The sequence below is a fragment of the Rhinichthys klamathensis genome, unplaced genomic scaffold (assembly GCF_029890125.1).
Source record: "Rhinichthys klamathensis goyatoka isolate OS25496 unplaced genomic scaffold, OSU_Roscu_1.1 h1tg000098l_1, whole genome shotgun sequence".
In the NCBI taxonomy this organism is placed as follows: domain Eukaryota; kingdom Metazoa; phylum Chordata; class Actinopteri; order Cypriniformes; family Leuciscidae; genus Rhinichthys; species Rhinichthys klamathensis.
This window is the reverse complement of record NW_026606637.1, coordinates 2096506-2115990: the sequence shown is the minus strand read 5'-3', so window position 1 is coordinate 2115990 and position 19485 is coordinate 2096506. Positions and strand designations below refer to the sequence as shown.

The 19485-nt window shown below is 41.6% G+C and overlaps 1 protein-coding gene across 1 annotated transcript; it reads right to left on the bottom strand.

Annotated features, from left to right (window-relative positions):
- Positions 1-617: 617 nt before the first annotated feature.
- On the bottom strand, positions 618-3187 carry LOC130086589 (uncharacterized). The gene is made up of 2 exons (XM_056252658.1): positions 2529-3187; positions 618-1797 (listed from the first exon to the last, which is right to left on the bottom strand). The coding sequence occupies exons 1-2, from the start codon at positions 3144-3146 to the stop codon at positions 1471-1473; spliced, it is 945 nt and encodes a 314-aa protein (XP_056108633.1). The 5' UTR covers positions 3147-3187; the 3' UTR covers positions 618-1470.
- Positions 3188-19485: the final 16298 nt, after the last annotated feature.

The window sequence follows — 19485 nt, the reverse complement described above, 5'->3', positions numbered from 1 at the left end:
AGTGAAGTTTCTTGATTATTACGCAGGAATGAGAGTATAGTTCCTAGCCATATCAGCCTAGAAAATCGCAACTTTACATTTTCCGTCGGTCTTAGTGCACGATGTAACTACAGAAGAGTCAAGTTTTAAATAGGAAAAATATCTAAACTCTTTGGTCATTTTTTTTTTTTTGAAATGCTAATGGTCTTGTCCACTTCAATGATGTATGCTAAGCTATGCTAAAAGCGGTACCGCCAGAACCGGAGATCGGCTGAATGGATTCAAAAACGGTAAAACTCAACAGTTTAACTCTGGGGGAGTTGTAAAATGAGCCTATTTCCAAAAAAAGTGGAGTATCCCTTTAAACTGCCTGTAGAAACATATTTAGTGGCTGAACATTTTGTTAATATACTTTAAGGTCCACTTAACCAAAAAACAATTGTAAGTCTTTTACACAAAGTTATAAATGCATGTGGATACATTTTCATTTTTAAGTGATTTAGATACATGTACCAATATTTTAAATGTACTTTTATGTAAGCCAGCATTTCTGTTAGCAGTTTAGGAGCATACTTTTTCAGACAATTTAAAAGAAATGTTCTTGTAAAGTTGCATTTTCATTGAGAAATTATAATTAACTTGGACCCTGAGGTAATGTCAGCTCATGTTAAATCTTAATATTATTGGCAGTGTTTGGAAATCTGTTCTAACATACAGTACTGTACATTAGAAGGTGTTCTGCCTTTTACAAATAAAAAGCACAGGTTTCTCTCTAGTTTTGTACAGATGTTTTCAAACAAATCGGTCTTTACTGCAGATAACACACATGGATCTTGTCTCACACAGTAGAATTACTGAGTTTTGACAACTGCACTGCAGTTCTTGCATTCACCAGCACTCTTTAGACAACATATTTAAACCGTCATCTCTACATTACCAAATTTACCAAATAGGACTATTTCCTACATACACAGTAAATCACACTGGGGAGAAAATTTTTTGTACTGCACTGGTTTACCATGTATTTATATGATGCCAAATAATTGTGTAAAAGTCCATACACACAATAACAAGATACAATAATATGTTTGATTTAAAGGCCATCCAAACATCATGGTTGCCCTGTTTACAATGAGCCCAAAGTGTGTCAGACCACATCTGGTGATACGAAATAGTTCCATCATAAGGACAAATGTGCCATTTTTGACAACATGTGATACCTTTCATTTGCAGTTACAGGATTGTTCCCAGTTGTGTGGTTGAGATGTACTTTTTACATAATGATGAATAAAAAGAGATGATATGGAGCTCAGTTGGGAAATGTCAATTATGAAAGAGTTGTCTATTATTGATTGCTTAAACACAGTACTTCTGTCAAACATTTACAGTGAGTGTCATGGTATATCGTCCAGACTGCAATTCTGTTGTTTTTTTGGCTATGAGTGGGTGCTCACATTCAGTCATTTGATCCAGTAGAATAACTTGTGATTATTAAATTTGGGTACGTATGTAAGCACGTAAGAACATGTAAAGATCAATGGCTTCCTCTGGAGAGGTTGGTGGATGAAGACTGTTTTCTGCCATTGCAAGGCAACAAATGTCAAACACTGTATTATCACAGGGATATGGTCCTCTCTCACGACATTCCTCCCTACAAGCCTGTATCTTCTGTTGGGATGCCTCTTTAAGGTACTCCCTAGCACCAAAAAGTTGGGGTAGGGTGTACATCATCACTGGACGTCCACTTGGAGACACAGCATTTCTGGATGGGCGAATTCTGTGAGTATTCCAGAGGTGAACAACATCCTGCAGTTCTCTCTAAATATAAAGAAAAAGAGTGGGAAAGTAAGAAAATTAGTCCACACCGTTGCAATACCACCTGCAGGCAAAATAAATGCTTATGGTCCAGTATGATACAGTAGAACCGTTTCTCAAACCGTTTCATGCATGTTAAATTCTATATTTGAAAACAATAAATCTCTGTATGTTAAGATTTGTGTTATATGATCAGGGTCAGATAAGTGAGTCATCCCCACATACTGTGTCCCACTAATGCAGAGAAACTATTTTCTTTCACCAAAATGTACATAAAAGTACCAGAATGTAATGAATAAAAGTATGCTACTCATATTGCGGTAAATTTTCCTAGTCAGTGTTTTACTATTATGATGTTTTTGGGTTAATATTAATAGCAGTTTGTGCAACATCAATATAACAGGATTAATATTACAGCTGCATTAATGTTTGTGTTGCATTTGATTTTATTGTTGTAGATGTAGGCTGCTGCTAATTCTAACTACTTATACTGAGATCCAGTTATCTCTTAAAAAGTCAACTATATGTAGGAAAAATTGTGATCTACAAATTAATTTAACAATCTAATTAAATAACTAGGCTAATGGTTATCGACCATTTGCTTCTGTTATGGAACAGTTGTTAGACCTATGAAATTAGATAATTATGCTGCATGTCACAACATTTTGGCGTATGGACAAAATCTGTAGCTGAATAACAAAACACAATATACATGTCTAAAGCGCATTTCTTACCTCTATTATTTCAAGACATGTGAACTGTATTAGACTTTTGTCTAGGAAGTCACCGGAGAAGTCGTCAGAATCTTTTAGATCTTGAAATAGGTTGATCCAGAACTGTGCATGCTGTTTCCTCAAAAATCCCCACCACTGCTCTATCCGTTGGTTATGATTGCTTGAGCCATACAAATAGCAATTTCTCGAAAAATCATCCGTATGATCATGTCTTATGAACATCTGCATCTGTTCAATGTAACAGTTCTCTGTCCCTAAGTCTGAGCGAATTCGAGTGGCTGTCCCATTCCTTGATAACACCGCATCAATAAAGTATCCAGCGATGACCTTGGGATCACTACTTGTAGAGTATGCATGTAGCCATATCACCATTCGTGAAAACCCGTCGATTGCACCATTGATGCAGATCCCATATGGTTTGAGTTTATCATATGAATCAACATGCCATAAAAAGTTCGGGCCTGGATTACGATACAAACGTCTCCGAAGACGATTCCGGCGCCTCAGTTGCACTCCATGGGGATCCAGTATTTTCAACAATTGCCTGATTGTCTCTTGTGTCACCACGTAGCCAGCCTGAATGCATTTCAGATGCATCATCTTATATCCGTGAAGCATACCATATCGGTTCAACTGATCCTGGAGAAACACAGCGATGTCCAGCAGATCAGAATGTTCTTTTCGTCTGAACAGGCGCAAAGTCTTGAGGTGTCTGCGCAATGTTGACGCACTAATAACAATGCCATTTATATTACTTAAAGACAGCAGTATCTCCCAATGTCTCAAACCCAAAGTAAAATAAAACCGGATTACATTTGAAAGGCGGGACATGTTTACTTCCATGCAATCCAGCTAAAAAAGAGCTCCTGGCAGGATTTTGAAGGATCTCGTTAATTCAGAAAAACAGAGCAAAACCTTTTTTTTTTCATGAAAAATTAACTCGTTAATTCAGAAAAACAGAGCAAAAACTTTTTTTTTTCATGAAAAATTAACTCGTTAATTCAGAAAAACAGAGCAAAAACTTTTTTTTCCATGAAAAATTATCTCGTAATTCTGAGATAATTAACTCGTTAATTCAGAAAAACAGAGCAAAAACTTTTTTCCATGAAAAATTATCTCGTAATTCTGAGATAATTAACTCGTTAATTCAGAAAAACATAGTACTTTTTTTTTTTTCAAGTGAATGCAATACGCTTCCGTAATAAAAGGAATTTCTTTTTTAAATATTTTAAACATATTATAGGAAGATGTTAGACAAAGATATGTTTGAGTGTTATTGGCTTTGTCTGTAAAGTACCTAAGATACTTTGTTTATGAACAACATAAACTAGTTAAAAAAAATTGTGTCAAGACAAACTTTAGGTTGGCTTGAGAAAGCCTAGCCTGAAAGTTTGAAATAGTTTTAAAAGCTTGAAGTTTGAAGGTTTTCAGTTTGAAGTTCAAAGTAGTTTTCAAGCTGAAAGTTTTGAAGGCAATACAGTCTTTCAGACAGACAGACAGATAGACATGGCTCTGATGGCAGATAGAGATAGATGGATAGACAGACAGATAGATAGATAGGAAGAACAGACAGATAGATTGATAGATTGCACAGACAGCACAGTGACAACACTGTAAAACTCCCTTGGTTTGTAGACCCAGGTCTCACATAATGGACAGTGATATTTATCACAACATGAGCTGCATTGATTCATTTGAACACTTTCACCTTTTTTAAGGACACTAACATGCATCTAGAAAAGAACATCACCAATCAAGTTAAGGTTTGCTTTATTCTATATCTGACATTTACAGGGTTTCTGCCAATCACATGAAGGTCAATTTAAGATTTCCTTTAACATCTTTTTAAGAGTAAAGAAAATTTCTTGAATAAATTGAAGAGAACTCAATACATTAATGATAAAAAAAAACTAAGGAGAATCACAATGAGTTTTATTTTAGCAAAATACAATGTTCAACTCCATTACTTTTTAATTCATTTTACCACAAATTTATTTAACATAACTTACAGTACATTACACTACATTCAGGAATGTAACTTTTACAGTATGATCTGATACTGAGGAACAGCATTTCTTTTGCAATGCATGCAACAATCAAACTACATGACTTCATTAATTTAAATCTTTCAGCTCTATTTGAAGACATCTTTCAAGCCTTAAAGGGTTATTCACCCCAAAATGAAAATTCTGTCAGTAATTACTCACCCTCATGTTGTTCCAACCCCATAAGACTTTCGTTCATCTTCGGAACACAAATCAAGATATTTTTGATTAAATCTGAGGCTGGATCACTCCTCCATAGGCTTCTTAAGCGATCGAAACTGGCCGGCACAAAAGTTATGAAAGACATCATTAAATTAGTCCAAGTGACTACAGTGGCTCAACCTTAAGTTTATCAAGCGACGAGAATACTTTTTGTGCGCAAAAAACAAAGCCACTGTAGTCACTCGGACTATTTTAACGATGTCTTTCATAATTTTTAGGCCGGCCAGTTTCGATCCCTTAAAGGGACATTGTGTAGGAATTTCTCCCATCTAGCGGTGAAAATGTATTTTGCATTCAAACGAATTGTGCTCTCCAACGCCTAGCTTTTTCAAATGCGTGTTGCATCTACGTTAGCCATTATGTACCAAAAAGCTATGACAGGATGTCTTCTAATAGCACTTCGTCGAGTGTTCCTTCGGGTGAACAGGTTTGTTATTTCAAACAAACAGCAACTTGACACAACGAACAAACGAATGTTACAGTATGAATTACTGACTGTGAAAAACATGAACTATTGTAATAAGTAGTTATGCCTTCTTTATTCGTTATATTTTCTGAAGTAGGCAACGTGCATTGTTAGATATCATCATCAACTTTTAACTATAAATGTTCATCTGTCTATAATATAAAGTACACAACCAAACAATGAAAAAAAGCTTGTAATTAATACTGTAACATTGACTTACCTGTCGAGAAGAAAGCAGGACTTCAGCGTCTCTTTTGAAATATTTCTCCTGCATTAGCTCTATCCACCTGGAAAAAGCTATCCCGACATTAACTCGTGTTTTTTGTAATCTCCGGTCACGTTTCCTTTTACGATCTATTTTGGACTTTTCTGGCGACGAGAATTTGCAATGCAGCCTTTCAAACTTGCCGGGGCAGTGACAAGCGCCTCTCACTGCTCTGCTCCTCCGTTTCTGCTGCGTTCAGTTACGTGACGCTGGCTCTGAATGAAAACACGTTGTGGAAACGCGTTGGCCTAGTACTTTTTGTCCCTCTCTGCTATTATAGTTTTTCAAGATGGCGGAACTACATGGAAGCCTCCGTGGACCTACCCGTCCCATGTATATAAAGATAATAAATTCTTCTTTTACGAGGATAAGTCACATAATTGGCAGAGGTATTTGTACACCATTGAGGACATATTTATGAATAAAAATATTGATTTTAAATAATAAAATACATAAAAAAGTACACATTGTCCCTTTAAGAAGCCTATGGATCCAGCTCTCAGATTTAATAAAAAATATCTTAATTTGTGTTCCGAAGATGAACGAAAGTCTTACGGGGTTGGAACAACATGAGGGTGAGTAATTACTGACAGAATTTTCATTTTGGGGTGAACTAACCCTTTAATTTGTTTAAAGGCGAATTAAGACTTTTACATATAATTTTAAGACTCGCTGAAACCCTGTCATTTTGAATGCTAACAAATATCATAAAACATGTCATAACTTTTTTTTTTATCTAAAACATTTATGACGCGCTTTATGGCATCTCTTACAATTAAAAGCCATTAACACAAAAGCACAATTGTTAAAAACAGCATAAATAATGTTTATTGACTTACTGCCATCGAATCCATCGCCGGAAGTGATTGAACTAAACTGCGCGTGCGCACATGTGTTTTATAAACAGACGACACGTCATACTTTGCGCATGCGTGGTAACACATACGTGACGTACATACGTGACGTGAATACCTGACGTCACCGCGTGAACCCCTTCTCCACGCATTTGCGCATGTCTGGGAAATATTCACGTATGCTTCACCCACAGAAACAGAAACTATACTCGGGTTAACACAGGTAAATGCGATGGCACCCGCTGACATCCAGAAACAAACAGACGCTGTCATACACTGCCTCTTACGAGTACGAGATTGTGATGGAGCATGATGGTCCTGAAGATGGTAAGTGTTCGTTCTCAATCTAAATATTATTCGAGTCATTCTATAAAAATGGTACAGCTATTTCCCTTATGAACGTGCAAATAATGGCTTGCTAACCCAATAGCTGTCATCTTTTATGTTCGAAACACATCGATACAAAACCAGTCATCAGTTAACCGCTAACGATATTAAAACTACGGTTTATTAACTGTAACTATATTAAAACTGAAATGCGGAGCAAGGTGGCTGGGTGAGGAGACTGCTATAAAGTTGGTTTGATATTGGACATTTGTTTGACATTCAGTGAGCAAATTAAGGGACTGCCATTAGTGCCTGCCGATAAAAAACAAAGTCATTCAAAGATTCCAAAATATTGGTAGAATAAAAATAAAACATATTGGAAAAAGTAATTTAATGGTTTGAAGGGGTTATTCACTTGATACAGTAACATATAGTTATTACATTGTTTTTATAATTTTCTATTAAAGGGTTAGGCAGGGCCGGAGTGCGACTCATTTTCAGCCCTGGAGTTTCATGCCTTGGACCGGCCCACTTTAGTTTCCGACTGACTATATTAAAATAATGTAATTAAAACCTCAGTATATGCTGAGTATAAGTCTGCAATAGTGCACTGTTCTGTACAGCCTTGTAATTCATTGTATTTTTTCAAAAATATAATTTTCTATTCAGTACAATAGCCGTACACAGGTTTTTATAAATAGAGGTCCCAAAAGTGATCTTGCTGGGTTCGGGGGGCATATTATTTTTCCACTGTCATTGGCAAAGAACTGTTTATCTGTGTTAAATAGGAATCCATTGTAATAAAGTTATTCTCATTCTGGAAACAGTATGCAATAGGCTATTGCTCTTCCTGCTCTCCTCTCTTATCTCCATCTCCTTCTCTCGTTCTCTTCTCTCAGTCTCTTTTTCTGGTAACACTTTACAATAAGGTTCATTTATTAACTAACATGAACTAACCATGAGCAATACATTTGTGACTGTTTTTGTTCATCTTTATTAATGTTAGTTAATACAAATACAGCTGTTCATTGTTTGTTCGTGTTAGTTCACAGTGCATTAACTAATGTTAACAAGATTTTAATACAATATTAATAAATGTTGAAATTAATATTAACAAAGATTAACAAATGCTGAAGAAGTATTGTTCATTCTTAGTTAATGTTAACTAATGTAGTAAACTAATGAACCTTATTGTAAAGTGTTACCCTTTATCTTTACCTGTAAATCTTCTCTTCCCGAAGCTGAGCTTTGAATACAGTCTTTGCAAACTGATTATTTATGTTGGTCGTTTAAAACTTCTATCGTAAAACAGCTGTTTAGTTTAGCCACTTGCATTTTATCTCGTGAAGCGTCGCGTTGAGATTCGCGCGCGGCTCGCGCTTCTGTGAACATAAATCCTGTTTTGATCGGTCATCTCAAACATTTTGCCATTGCCGACGAGCGGTGTTTGAGTGCTGATGATGAGGTCGGTTATCGCTGCGATATGGCGGCCCTGACTCGTAGGCGCTACTATTATCCATGTTTTGTATCTCTTATTTTTTGTTCGCACATCTCTAAGCTGACTTTTTTTAATGGGGCTGCGAGAAAATAATAATAATAAAAATAGTGGGGCTGCGCTGTGACTGGAGCCTATAGGGAAAGCATTCAACCCAGTGCCATGACAACACCGACCGGCCCTCCTGGCCAATAAAACAGACCGGCCCACCGGGAATTCTCCCGGTGCTCCCGATTAGCCAATCCGGGCCTGGGGTTAGGTCACCCAAAAATGAAAATTCTGTCATCATTTATTTATGAACGAAGGTCTTACGGATATGGAAAGACACAAGGGTGAGTAATTAATGACAGAATTGTCCTTTAACTCATATAAACATTGACAAACAAAACTGGAAAGTTTTCATGTCAAGTTATAAAATCTATAGATTTTAATATTTCAAAAATAAATCACATAATATACACAAAATTATATTATATAAGTCCTATACAATGTGTGTCAGGGGTATGTGAAGATATCACTGATTTGACATCATAAGGTCACATGACCGGAAAGTTATATAGATTTGAATTTTTTTTTTTAAATGATCAAAATCACACAAACTTGTATTTCCTAAATCTAAATCGTGTAAGATATGTGTCGGGGTAGGTAAAGATATTCCAACTGCTGTGACATCATCAGGTCATATGACCAGCAATTAAATAGATTTCAGTAATTACATTTTTTAATCAACAGATTTTTTTCCCAAAAAAACAAATAAGATGTGTAAGATATCTTTGTTAATATAAAACAGGGCTCTAGACTCATTCTTTCCACTGGTCGCACTGGTGTGACTAACTTTCTCTGTTGGTCGCACCAGCACATGATTTGGTCGCACCTTTTTTTCTTTTCTTTTTTTTTGCTACAACATGGGATTAATCAATGCATGCTGATGAATAGTCTTAATCTGCACTACCCTAGTTTTGCACTGATGTAAAAAAAACAGTGACATGAGACCTAATTTTGGCAAAATATTTTAATCTTATAACTATCAAATGAAAACCATGAAAAAAACTAAAAAATATCTTTAAAAAACACCATGTATTTTAATGGGTTTTTTTTTTTACATTTGCCTATATATTGCCTTTTTTCTTTTTCCTTTGCTCACTCAGTTCCTCCCTGTCCACACCTGTGCTCTCGTCATCAGTTGTGTCTGGGTCAAAGACGAGACGTCACCATGTTGGTGTCCGCATCAAATTCAATTTACAAAAGTCATTTTATATACATAAAAATCATGTTAAATGCAAGTAAAGTGTCTACTTTTATATTTCAAATAACTTTTTTGAAAATAAAATGTCAACATATGGGGTAAATAATGTTCCAAAGTGTAAAATTGTCATTCAGCATAACGATCCGGACTTTGATTTTGCCATTACATTACATATACAATACCAAGTTAAAAAATATATTTGTTTTCTTGGCATGTTCACAAAAGGTTTGGCTGTGTTATATTAAAAGGACCATGTTTTTTTATTTTTTATTTTTTTGTTTAAATAACCAGGGGTTCTCTTACGAGAGGTTCTCTCGTACTGCATAATATCTTACGCTAGGGGAAAACCTCTTTTCCACGAGATATTGAATCCAAAAATTATTCTTAATTTTGAATTAATGTAAAACGCGTTGCGGCAGCATGCAGACATAGGCAAGGCGGCTCGCGTGCCTATTGGCTGTCCTGCGGCAACTGCAGCAGCCTATCGAGAGAGGCCCTTGGTGACGCCAGATCCAATGGGGGCGCTTCGCGCAAACCCTATGTCACCTTCCGCCAAAGCGGGTGTGGCCTGGGCCTATAAATATAGCTCGATGGGCTGATATTAGGGGTGGGCGATATCTCGATATTTAAAATATATCGAGATATTTTTTAAACACGATATGGGTTTTGACATATCGTATACCGATATATTGTTTATATTTAATTCTGATTTCGCCACTTTGCCTTCTCTGCGCTGTGCTCGCCCCCGCCTCCTTGCTTTTGTTCCCCCTCCCCTCGCGTGTTGTCTCATTCAACATGGCGGCGCCCGCAACTAGCCCGGAGGCTACACACCGCTACACGGTGCTCTTTCCCTCTCTGCCGTGCGCACACTACACGGTTTGAACATACATATTCACACAGCCTTTTTCGAAAACCGGGACATTCTGTGTCCCGGGAGAGTGGATCAATTTCTCGGGACAGGTTATTAAACAATCCCGGTAAAACGGGACAGGTGGCAACCCTGGCCATTGCCATGGTTGAATTATTATTTTTGTATACAGGGATTTTTTTTTGTTTAATGTCGCAGAAGCACTTTGGACTACATGAACTGCCTACCTCTTTGCACTCCAATAAAAAAAAGACTGTGGTATTTGGCATATTTGTTTTTGCAGTAGTTTTTGTTGGGTTATTTTTCTTGTAAAGATATAGAGATATACAGTATATCGTATATCGAGATATAGCAAAATATATCGAGATATATATTCTTTGCTCCATATCGCCCAGCCCTATTTTTCATCTCTTCAGCGAAGCTCACGCATCGGTGGATGAAGTGAAAAAGCCGCGGCGTCAGAGAAAAAGCTTTCTGCGGGACGAGCCTTTGCATCTGAAGCCGCTGGCCTTCATCTCGCCGCCTTCAGTCGCCGTACCTGCTACGCTTTCCGGCGTCTATATCCTTTTACTCTGCCGAGTGTGTGTTCGCCGCTGCGACTCACACTCTCTCTCTCTCTATCTAAAAGAGCAGCGTCTTTTTAAAGATGCCTCGTTCCTGTGGCTCGTGCCGAGCCGCACTCAGCGAGGGGGACCGCCATTTCATCTGCGTTTCCTGCCTGGGTAAGGATCATGCAGCTCTTGCGCTCGCTGACGGCGGCTGCCATCATTGCGAACTGTTGCCATGGTGACTCTGAGGACTCGCCTGGCATTTTTTGGCCGTAAAAAGCGCCGTACTCAGCGGGTCCCCGACCCTTCTCCAGCTCGTGAAAGCTCGCCGGTTCTCCCGCGAGCTTCACCAGCTTCACTCGAGTTGCTCACCGACGGACAACGGCCGCCGTCCGCCGCCGCTTCAGCCATTAATGACGACGAGATAGCTGCATCTGTAGAGGAGGCCAGCTGATCTATCCTGGCGTCGGGACAGTGAGGACTGGGCGAGCTCTGTGGACCTCCCCCCTCTGCCCGCGAGTCGTCAGGGAAACGGGCCAGCATCGAATCCGAGCTGATGCGTCTACTCTCGCTGGCTGTGGCGAGCCTCGGCCTTGAGTGGGCGGCGCCCGCGCAGCCCGCGCACACCGACTGGTTGGATATTTCCTGCAAAGGGACCGCGTACCTCTGTCTCAGCAGCATTTTCCGTGTTGGACGGTGCTAAAGACAGAGGATAACACTCTCTTCCTCCAGTAGAAGAAGCTGTAGCGGGCCATCTTTGCCCGCCCTCTGCTGGACGGCGAGCTAAGATGGCGGTATATTCTAAAGGTTGCCGCACTACTTCCGCTATGCTTTTCGCGACGCGAAATCCGCTGCACAGGCCATTGGGCGGGAACATGGCTTCTCTCACCGTTGCTGAGAGACACCTATGGCTGACGTTATCTGAGATGCCGGACGTGGAGCGCTCCGCATTCCTCGACGCGCCCATCTCCCCAGCTGGCCTCTTGGATCATCCGTCAAAGATTGCGCGGATGGATTCGCTGAGGTTCAGAAGACGTCACAGGCTATGAAGCACTTCTTACCAAAGCGCTCTAGCTTCGCAACAGATCGCCCAAAACAGCCGTCTGCTCGAAGCTCCCAGCCACAGCCTCCGCCCGCCGCCGCTTCACAGCGCCGTCAAGCCCGGGACCAGAGACCACGCTCTCGCTCTGCCGGCCGCCACCCCCCTCCGCGTGGGCCCCGGCAAAAGATTGAGATAAAAGCCCGAGGCCTCAAAGTCTTCCTAGCCCTCCAAAGAAAACAACGGTGTTTAAGTCTCGCCGCGGCCAGACTTCCACCGAAACTTTGTGCTCGTTCAGTTCCAGAAAATGCCACTGTTCCAGTGTATTTTGCAGTAAACAAGCCGGTACCACGGCCCGCTTGCCTGCACACAAATGCCGTTTCCACGGCGACCCAGATAAATCACATAAACAGTGTAATTTCTGGTATTCCGGCCACAGCCGATGGTGTTATGAGTGTAATAAAAATGCCCACAGCCTAGTGTTCATTTCTACTCACAAACACAGCCCGCCACAGTACAGGGCTCGAACAAATAAAATCGACTCATGTCAATTGTGGATTAAATGTAGTGAATGTGCCCACAACCCAGTGCCCACAAACACTACACACTGCATGTCCCACAGTTTCTGTAGAAACGAAACCAACACACATACAGTCAGCTCAGGCCGACAGTGTTTTTAGTGCAGTAAATGTGCCCGTTGTCCCGCGCCCACATTCACTCACAGACATTGTTAAGCCCCACGGGGCTCGCCCCGCTCACTCTCTCTCAGCAAACTGCTATAAGGGAATCAAGCGCGGCCAGGCTGCCCGCCGCGATCGGTGCGCCCCCCGCCTCAAACGCTGCAAGCACAGTGTTTACGTTACAGCACACCAAAGCTCTCCTGTCGCCACTATGTTGCGGCCAGAGCCCAGATCTCATTCTACCCCTAGCTATTCTTGCAAATGCGTGGGCAAAGCTTCCCGGGGTATCAGAATGGGTGCTGAACATTATAAAAAGAGTCTATTCGCTGCAGTTCGCTCGACGTCCCCGCCGCTAAAAACCGAAGTAGCTCATCTACTTCGAGCCGAAATAGCGAAACTATTGAGCAAAGGGGCAATAGAGCCTTTATCTCAAGCTCAGAGCGAAGGGGGCCTATACAGCAGATATTTTCTGGTACCGAAAAAAGACGGGGGTCTGAGACCCATTCTAGATCTAAGACAGCTGAACAAAGTGCTTGTGAAACGCCAGTTCAGAATGCTCACAACCAGGAAAATCCTCGTGCAGATTTGACAAGGGGACTGGTTTATGTCAATAGATCTGGGGCCGTATTCACAAAGAATTTTAAGGCTAAATGTAGCTCCTAACTGGCGAATTTAGAAGCAACTCCTAAAAATAATGGGCGTGTCACTCCTAACTTTAGGACTCCTAATTTTTGCCACTAAGAGTAATTCACGAAGCATTTTAGCCCTAAAAGTAGCACCTAAGTCTGGGACAGCTTAAAAGAAGTCGAGAGGACTCCTAACTCACTAAGACCTATTCACAAAGGATTGTAGTGCATACCACAGCCTCTCGCAGTCGTCCGGTGTCCACGACACAAGCGGGAATGCTGCATTGATCTGCAAACAAATCCTCTCCCATGTCTCACGCTTAGTTTTGCTTGAGATCCCAGTGCCGAATTTCCCTTTTATGTTTTTTTTTTTTCAGCACCAACTGGGCCAGCAGCAGTAACTGATCCTGCGTCCAGTTGGGCTTTCTTTTCCGTTTTGACGAGTTCATATTCCACCGTCATTCAACTATTACATCACTGCAATAGGAGCAACATTTCCTTGCTTTAAGTAGTCTATTTAGGCTAATAGGATGTCAATTAACCAAGCAAGTGTTAATGCAAGTGTCGTTTTTCATTAGGGTATTAGGATACCTTTATTTAATTTAATTTAATTCACAACTTCTCTCTCTCTCTCTCTCTCTCTCTCTCTCTCTCTCTCTCTCTCTCTCTCTCTCTCTGCCTTTTTAGATTTACACTTCACTGGGGCCTGCACAAACATGTCATTATATATGCATTTCGATGACATTACTATTATTATTTTGTGTAGGACACAGACAGGGCATGATGGCCCTGTCATCTAACAACCAATCACCGTGATCATTGCGAGGAAGCTCGTGCATGAGAATTGACGTCATCCATAGCAACGAAGACTCACTCTTAGTTTAGGAGTTGTCATTTTTCCTTACTAAGAGTAGGTCTGAAAGGCGTTGTGAATAACTTTTAAGAGAACACTCCTAGCTAAAATATTTTAGTGCGATTTAGGAGTACTCCTAGTGATAAGATAAAATTCTTTGTGAATACGGCCCCTGAAGGACACATATTTCCAAATACAAATAGCGTCACGTCACAGGCGATTCTTGAGATTCGCCTTCGAGGACCAGGCATATCAATACACAGTCCCACCGTTCGTCCTGCCCCTAGCACTCCATACATTTACAATGTGCATGGACGCGGCTCTCGCACCCCTGAAACTTCGGGGCATGCGAGTTTTGAACTACTTGGACGATTGGCTGATTCTATCTCGATCACACTCAGAGCTCATAGAACACAGGACCATATTACTCGAACATCTAGGTCTCAAAGTCAATTAGGCGAAAAGTTTGCTGTCTCCCAGTCAGAAAATATCTTTTCTGGGCACAGAACTGAACTCGCTGTCTATGACAGCGCGACTGTCGCCAGAGCGCAGACTGAACGTTCAGCGCATCACGAAATCCTTCCGCTGCGGCACTATAGTCCCGCTCGAAAGGTTTCAGAAAATGCTGGGTCTCATGGCCTCAGCATCATCAGTACTCCAGTTGGGTCTGCTTCGCATGCGCCCGCTGCAGTTATGGCTAAAAGCGCGAGTACCACCTCGGGCATGGGCCTCCGATCTGTTTCGCCTCAAGGTCGATCAGAAATGCGTCACAGCTCTGAAACCTTGGAGAGCAATCGACTGGTACCAGTCAGGTGTAAACCTGGGGACTTCCTCGAGTGTGAGAGTGGTGTCCACGGATGCCTCCACCTCGGGATGGGGAGCGCTACTCGAGGGCAGACCGTTCTTTGGCCAGTGGTCAGAACGGGAGAAGCTCCTACACATAAACTGTCTAGAAATGATGGCAGTCAACAATGCGCTGAGGCGTTTTTGTCCCTGAATAAAAGGTCACCACGTCTTGATCCGCTTGGACAACATGTCAGTGGTGGCCTACATAAATCGCCAGGGTGGCGTCAGGTCCCGAAACCTTTACAGGCTGAAGGAACGCCTCCTGGTCTGGGCTCAGCACAATCTGCGCTCATTGAGAGCAGCACATGTGCCTGGTCACCTGAATTTGGGACCAGACAGACTGTCCAGAAACAATGTTCCAGCAGGAGAATGGTCTCTGCACCCGCATACGGTCCTACTGCTGTGGGAGACATTCGGCAGAGCGCAGGTAGACCTGTTTGCGTCCCAAGAAAACGCTCACTGTCCGAAGTTTTTCTCCAAGAGCAGGGATGCGCTGGCCCACGTCTGGTCCCGCTGCCCACCTGCCTCAGGTATTGGAACGAATCAGGGAAAACGGATGCTCAGTGCTACTTGTGGCTCCGCTCTGGAAAAACCAGGCTTGGTTCCCAGTTCTGATGCAGCTGACAAGCACTGCCCCATGGCCAATACCGACGAGGAAAGACCTCCTCTCTCAGGCCAAGGGCTCGATTTGGCATCCTTGCCCGGAGCTGTGGTCCCTGCACGCATGGGCCATCAACGGGTACCCGCAAACCTCCCGGAGGGAGTGTTAAACACGATCAGTCTACTAGACGGCTCTACTCCTCAAAATCGCTCTCAGTAAGCGCGACGTGTATGGAATTTGGGCCAAATGACTCGAAAGTCATACTCAAACCAAAACACGGATACGTGCCTAAATCCCTCAATACACCGTTCAGGGCTCAGGTTATTTCCCTGTCTGCCCTGCCGGTTTACAACGAGGAAAAGGATGCGAGCTTCCTTTGCCCAATCAGGGCATTAAGAGCTTATGTGTCTCGCTCGTCTGTTTTCAGACAGACTGAGCAACTCTTCGTTTCGTTCAGCGGACGTGCTAAGGGACTAGCCGCATCGAAACAGAGCCTATCCAAATGGATAGTTGATTCCATAGCGCTGGCATACACGTCTAAAGGCTTGAAGTGTCCTTTAGGTGTTAGAGCGCACTCCACAAGAGGCATGGCATTGTCGTGGGCTTGGTCTAGCGGGATTACCTTGCAGGATATCTGTATGGCGGCAGGCTGGGCCTCCCCGTCTACATTTATAAGGTTTTATAACCTAGAGGTTCCCGCCTTACAGGCTAAACTACTTTCGGTCTAAAATCAGTATTGTCTGCCCCGTTGCTTCGGCTCAGAATACTACAACCGCTGGAGCACCGCTCGCTGATTGATAAAATTACTCCATGGGCAAAAGTAAGACCCATACTGTTACACAGTTCAGGCCGAACATTTTCACATTGACTGTGTGGAACACTGTTAATGTGATTAGCTCCCTTAGGACGCTAACTTATTGGGAATGACGCTTCTAGCCTCTCTTCTCAGACTCTTTGTGAGTCCCTGGTGATTATGCACTATATGAGCCCCGGGCACCTGCCCTTGGGACTTTGGTGTTGGATCCCAGCACGCACGGCATTTTACACTGTGTTCCCCTAGCGTAAGATATTACGCAGTACGAGAGAACCTCTCGTAAGAGAACGTACTCGGTTATGACTTTTGTCCCAAAAATGCAGTTTACCAGAGGTCATTCAGTGTAACAGGATCAAGAAGCCATTCTGAAATCATATTAAAAAAAAGATAGTCATTAGACGGTCTGTGACATCATCAAATGGCACCCTGAAGACCATGTGGTGCTACAGAAAAGTGAGTTTATTGCTCTTAAATATTTGATAATTCCACCTTTCATGGTGTGGTAGCCTTATTTACAAAAACGCCGGTCATACAGTGAAATGCCAAAAAACACTTAGGCCTATATTGTTAGATTTTTTTGAAAAATAAGTATATGTGAATAATTGTTTAACTTAACCCTCTGGGGACCAAGGTGTTTTTGGGGTCCTTGAGATGTTTTGACATGCCCTGACATTTGTGCTTTTTTCAGTTGCTTATAAACATATTAATGGCACAGGTGAAATTACACTCTATTTGGCACAAACAGGGCTACAATAATATGTGAGCAACATGTATGTACATGTTTGTATTTTTGAGAGAATATTGTTTATGCATGGTTATTGAAAAAAACTAAAAATTAAAGTTTCTGAAATAAAGCCACAAAACACATACTAAATATGTGTCCACAAGACTTTTGACTAATGGAAGTTGTGGCCTAGAGTTTTTGCTTCAAAATGATCTGAAAATCATACTGTCTAATCATTCACATAACACAATAGATTCTTTTAAATTGTGAAAAACATTTTTTGTTAGCCAAGGCAATATGCGAATGGGCGTGAACGGCCCAACCCCATTGTGAATAATTAGGTGGTTGAGAAGACAAAGACCCGCATATTAATGAGCCTTTCATTCAGGTGTGTCACACAAGAAAGAATGCAAGGACAATATACACACACACACACACACACATACATACATACATACATATACACTCACCGGCCACTTTATTAGGTACACCTGTCCAACTGCTCGTTAACACTTAATTTCTAAGCAGCCAATCACATGGCGGCAACTCAGTGCATTTAGGCATGTAGACATGGTCAAGACAATCTCCTGCAGTTCAAACCGAGCATCAGTATGGGGAAGAAAGTTGATTTGAGTGACTTTGAACGTGGCATGATTGTTGGTGCCAGAAGGGCTGGTCTGAGTATTTCAGAAACTGCTAATCTACTGGGATTTTCACGCACAACCATCTCTAGGGTTTACAGAGAATGGTCCGAAAAAGAAAAAACATCCAGTGAGCGGCAGTTCTGTGGGCGGAAATGCCTTGTTGATGCCAGAGGTCAGAGGAGAATGGCCAGACTGGTTCGAGCTGATAGAAGGGCAACAGTGACTGAAATAACCACTCGTTACAACCGAGGTATGCAGCAAAGCATTTGTGAAGCCACAACACGCACAACCTTGAGGCGGATGGGCTACAACAGCAGAAGACTCCACCGGGTACCACTCATCTCCACTACAAATAGGAAAAAGAGGCTACAATTTGCAAGAGCTCACCAAAATTGAACAGTTGAAGACTGGAAAAATGTTGCCTGGTCTGATGAGTCTCGATTTCTGTTGAGACATTCAGATGTTAGAGTCAGAATTTGGCGTAAACAGAATGAGAACATGGAACCATCATGCCTTGTTACCACTGTGCAGGCTGGTGGTGGTGGTGTAATGGTGTGGGGGATGTTTTCCTGGCACACTTTAGGCCCCTTAGTGCCAATTGGGCATCGTTTAAATGCCACGGCCTACCTGAGCATTGTTTCTGACCATGTCCATCCCTTTATGGCCACCATGTACCCATCCTCTGATGGCTACTTCCACCATGTCACAAAGCTCTAATCATTTCAAATTGGTTTCTTGAACATGACAATGAGTTCACTGTACTAAAATGGCCTCCACAGTCACCAGATCTCAACCCAATAGAGCATCTTTGGGATGTGGTGGAACGGGAGATTCGCATCATGGATGTGCAGCCGACAAATCTGCGGCAACTGTGTGATGCCATCATGTCAATATGGACCAAACTCCCTGAGGAATGCTTCCAGCACCTTGTTGAATCTATGCCACGAAGAATTGAGGCAGTTCTGAAGGCAAAAGGGGGTCCAACCCGTTACTAGCATGGGGTACCTAATAAAGTGGCCGGTGAGTGTACATATATATATATATATTAGTGCTGAGCGACGATTACAATTTTTAATCGCGATTAATCGCATGAATTTATTGCGATTAATCGCATTGTTACGCGCAAGAGTGAATAATGAATTCTAAAGTAGTGTATTAAGTAGTGTGCACTTTTGATTTAAATGTACTGCTATATACACAAAAGTGCAATAACATGTGGTTTGCAAAAACTTTAAACAAATAAGGTGCTTTATACCAGCAGTATTACCTTTACACAGTAGCAATAAAATATTTATTGTAAATCTCAACTTAAACATTAATGTAATCAAATCAAATATTAAAACAAAGCTATGCCACATGCCAGGGCATTACCTTTAATCTAGCTCGTTAAAACGAGTCCAGTTTTCTTGTTTTTTTTTCTGAACAGGTATCAACAGGTATCTTTTATCAGGGAGCAGCAGAAACAGTCAGAGGTCATGACCACTACTACAGATATAAGTCGACCAACGTTACTTCTCTGATAGTAGCTTAGGTTTGGTCATGACATGGTTTCCCATGTACACTAAGATTACATTAAACAGATGTAAAGCCCAATTTATACTTCTGCGTCGAACTCACGCTGTAGCTACGTACCTGCTGTGTGTAGCGCGCGTACCCTGACGTGCACCTCTCCAAAAATGTAACAATGCGTCAATTCTACGTGTACCGCAAGCGCTGTGATTGCTAAAACCGCTCCCCGGGTTTCACATGCATGCTCCCTCTGCATGTGCAGACTGATCTCATGAAATGGCGTAT

Bases quoted from the DNA above. Each gene is read 5' to 3' on its own strand.
- LOC130086589 (XM_056252658.1), bottom strand. From the start codon at position 3,146: ATGCTTCACGGATATAAGATGATGCATCTGAAATGCATTCAGGCTGGC. The intron at 1,798-2,528 runs GTAAGAAATGCG...CTTTATATTTAG, and splicing joins CATGTCTTGAAATAATAGAG to AGAGAACTGCAGGATGTTGT.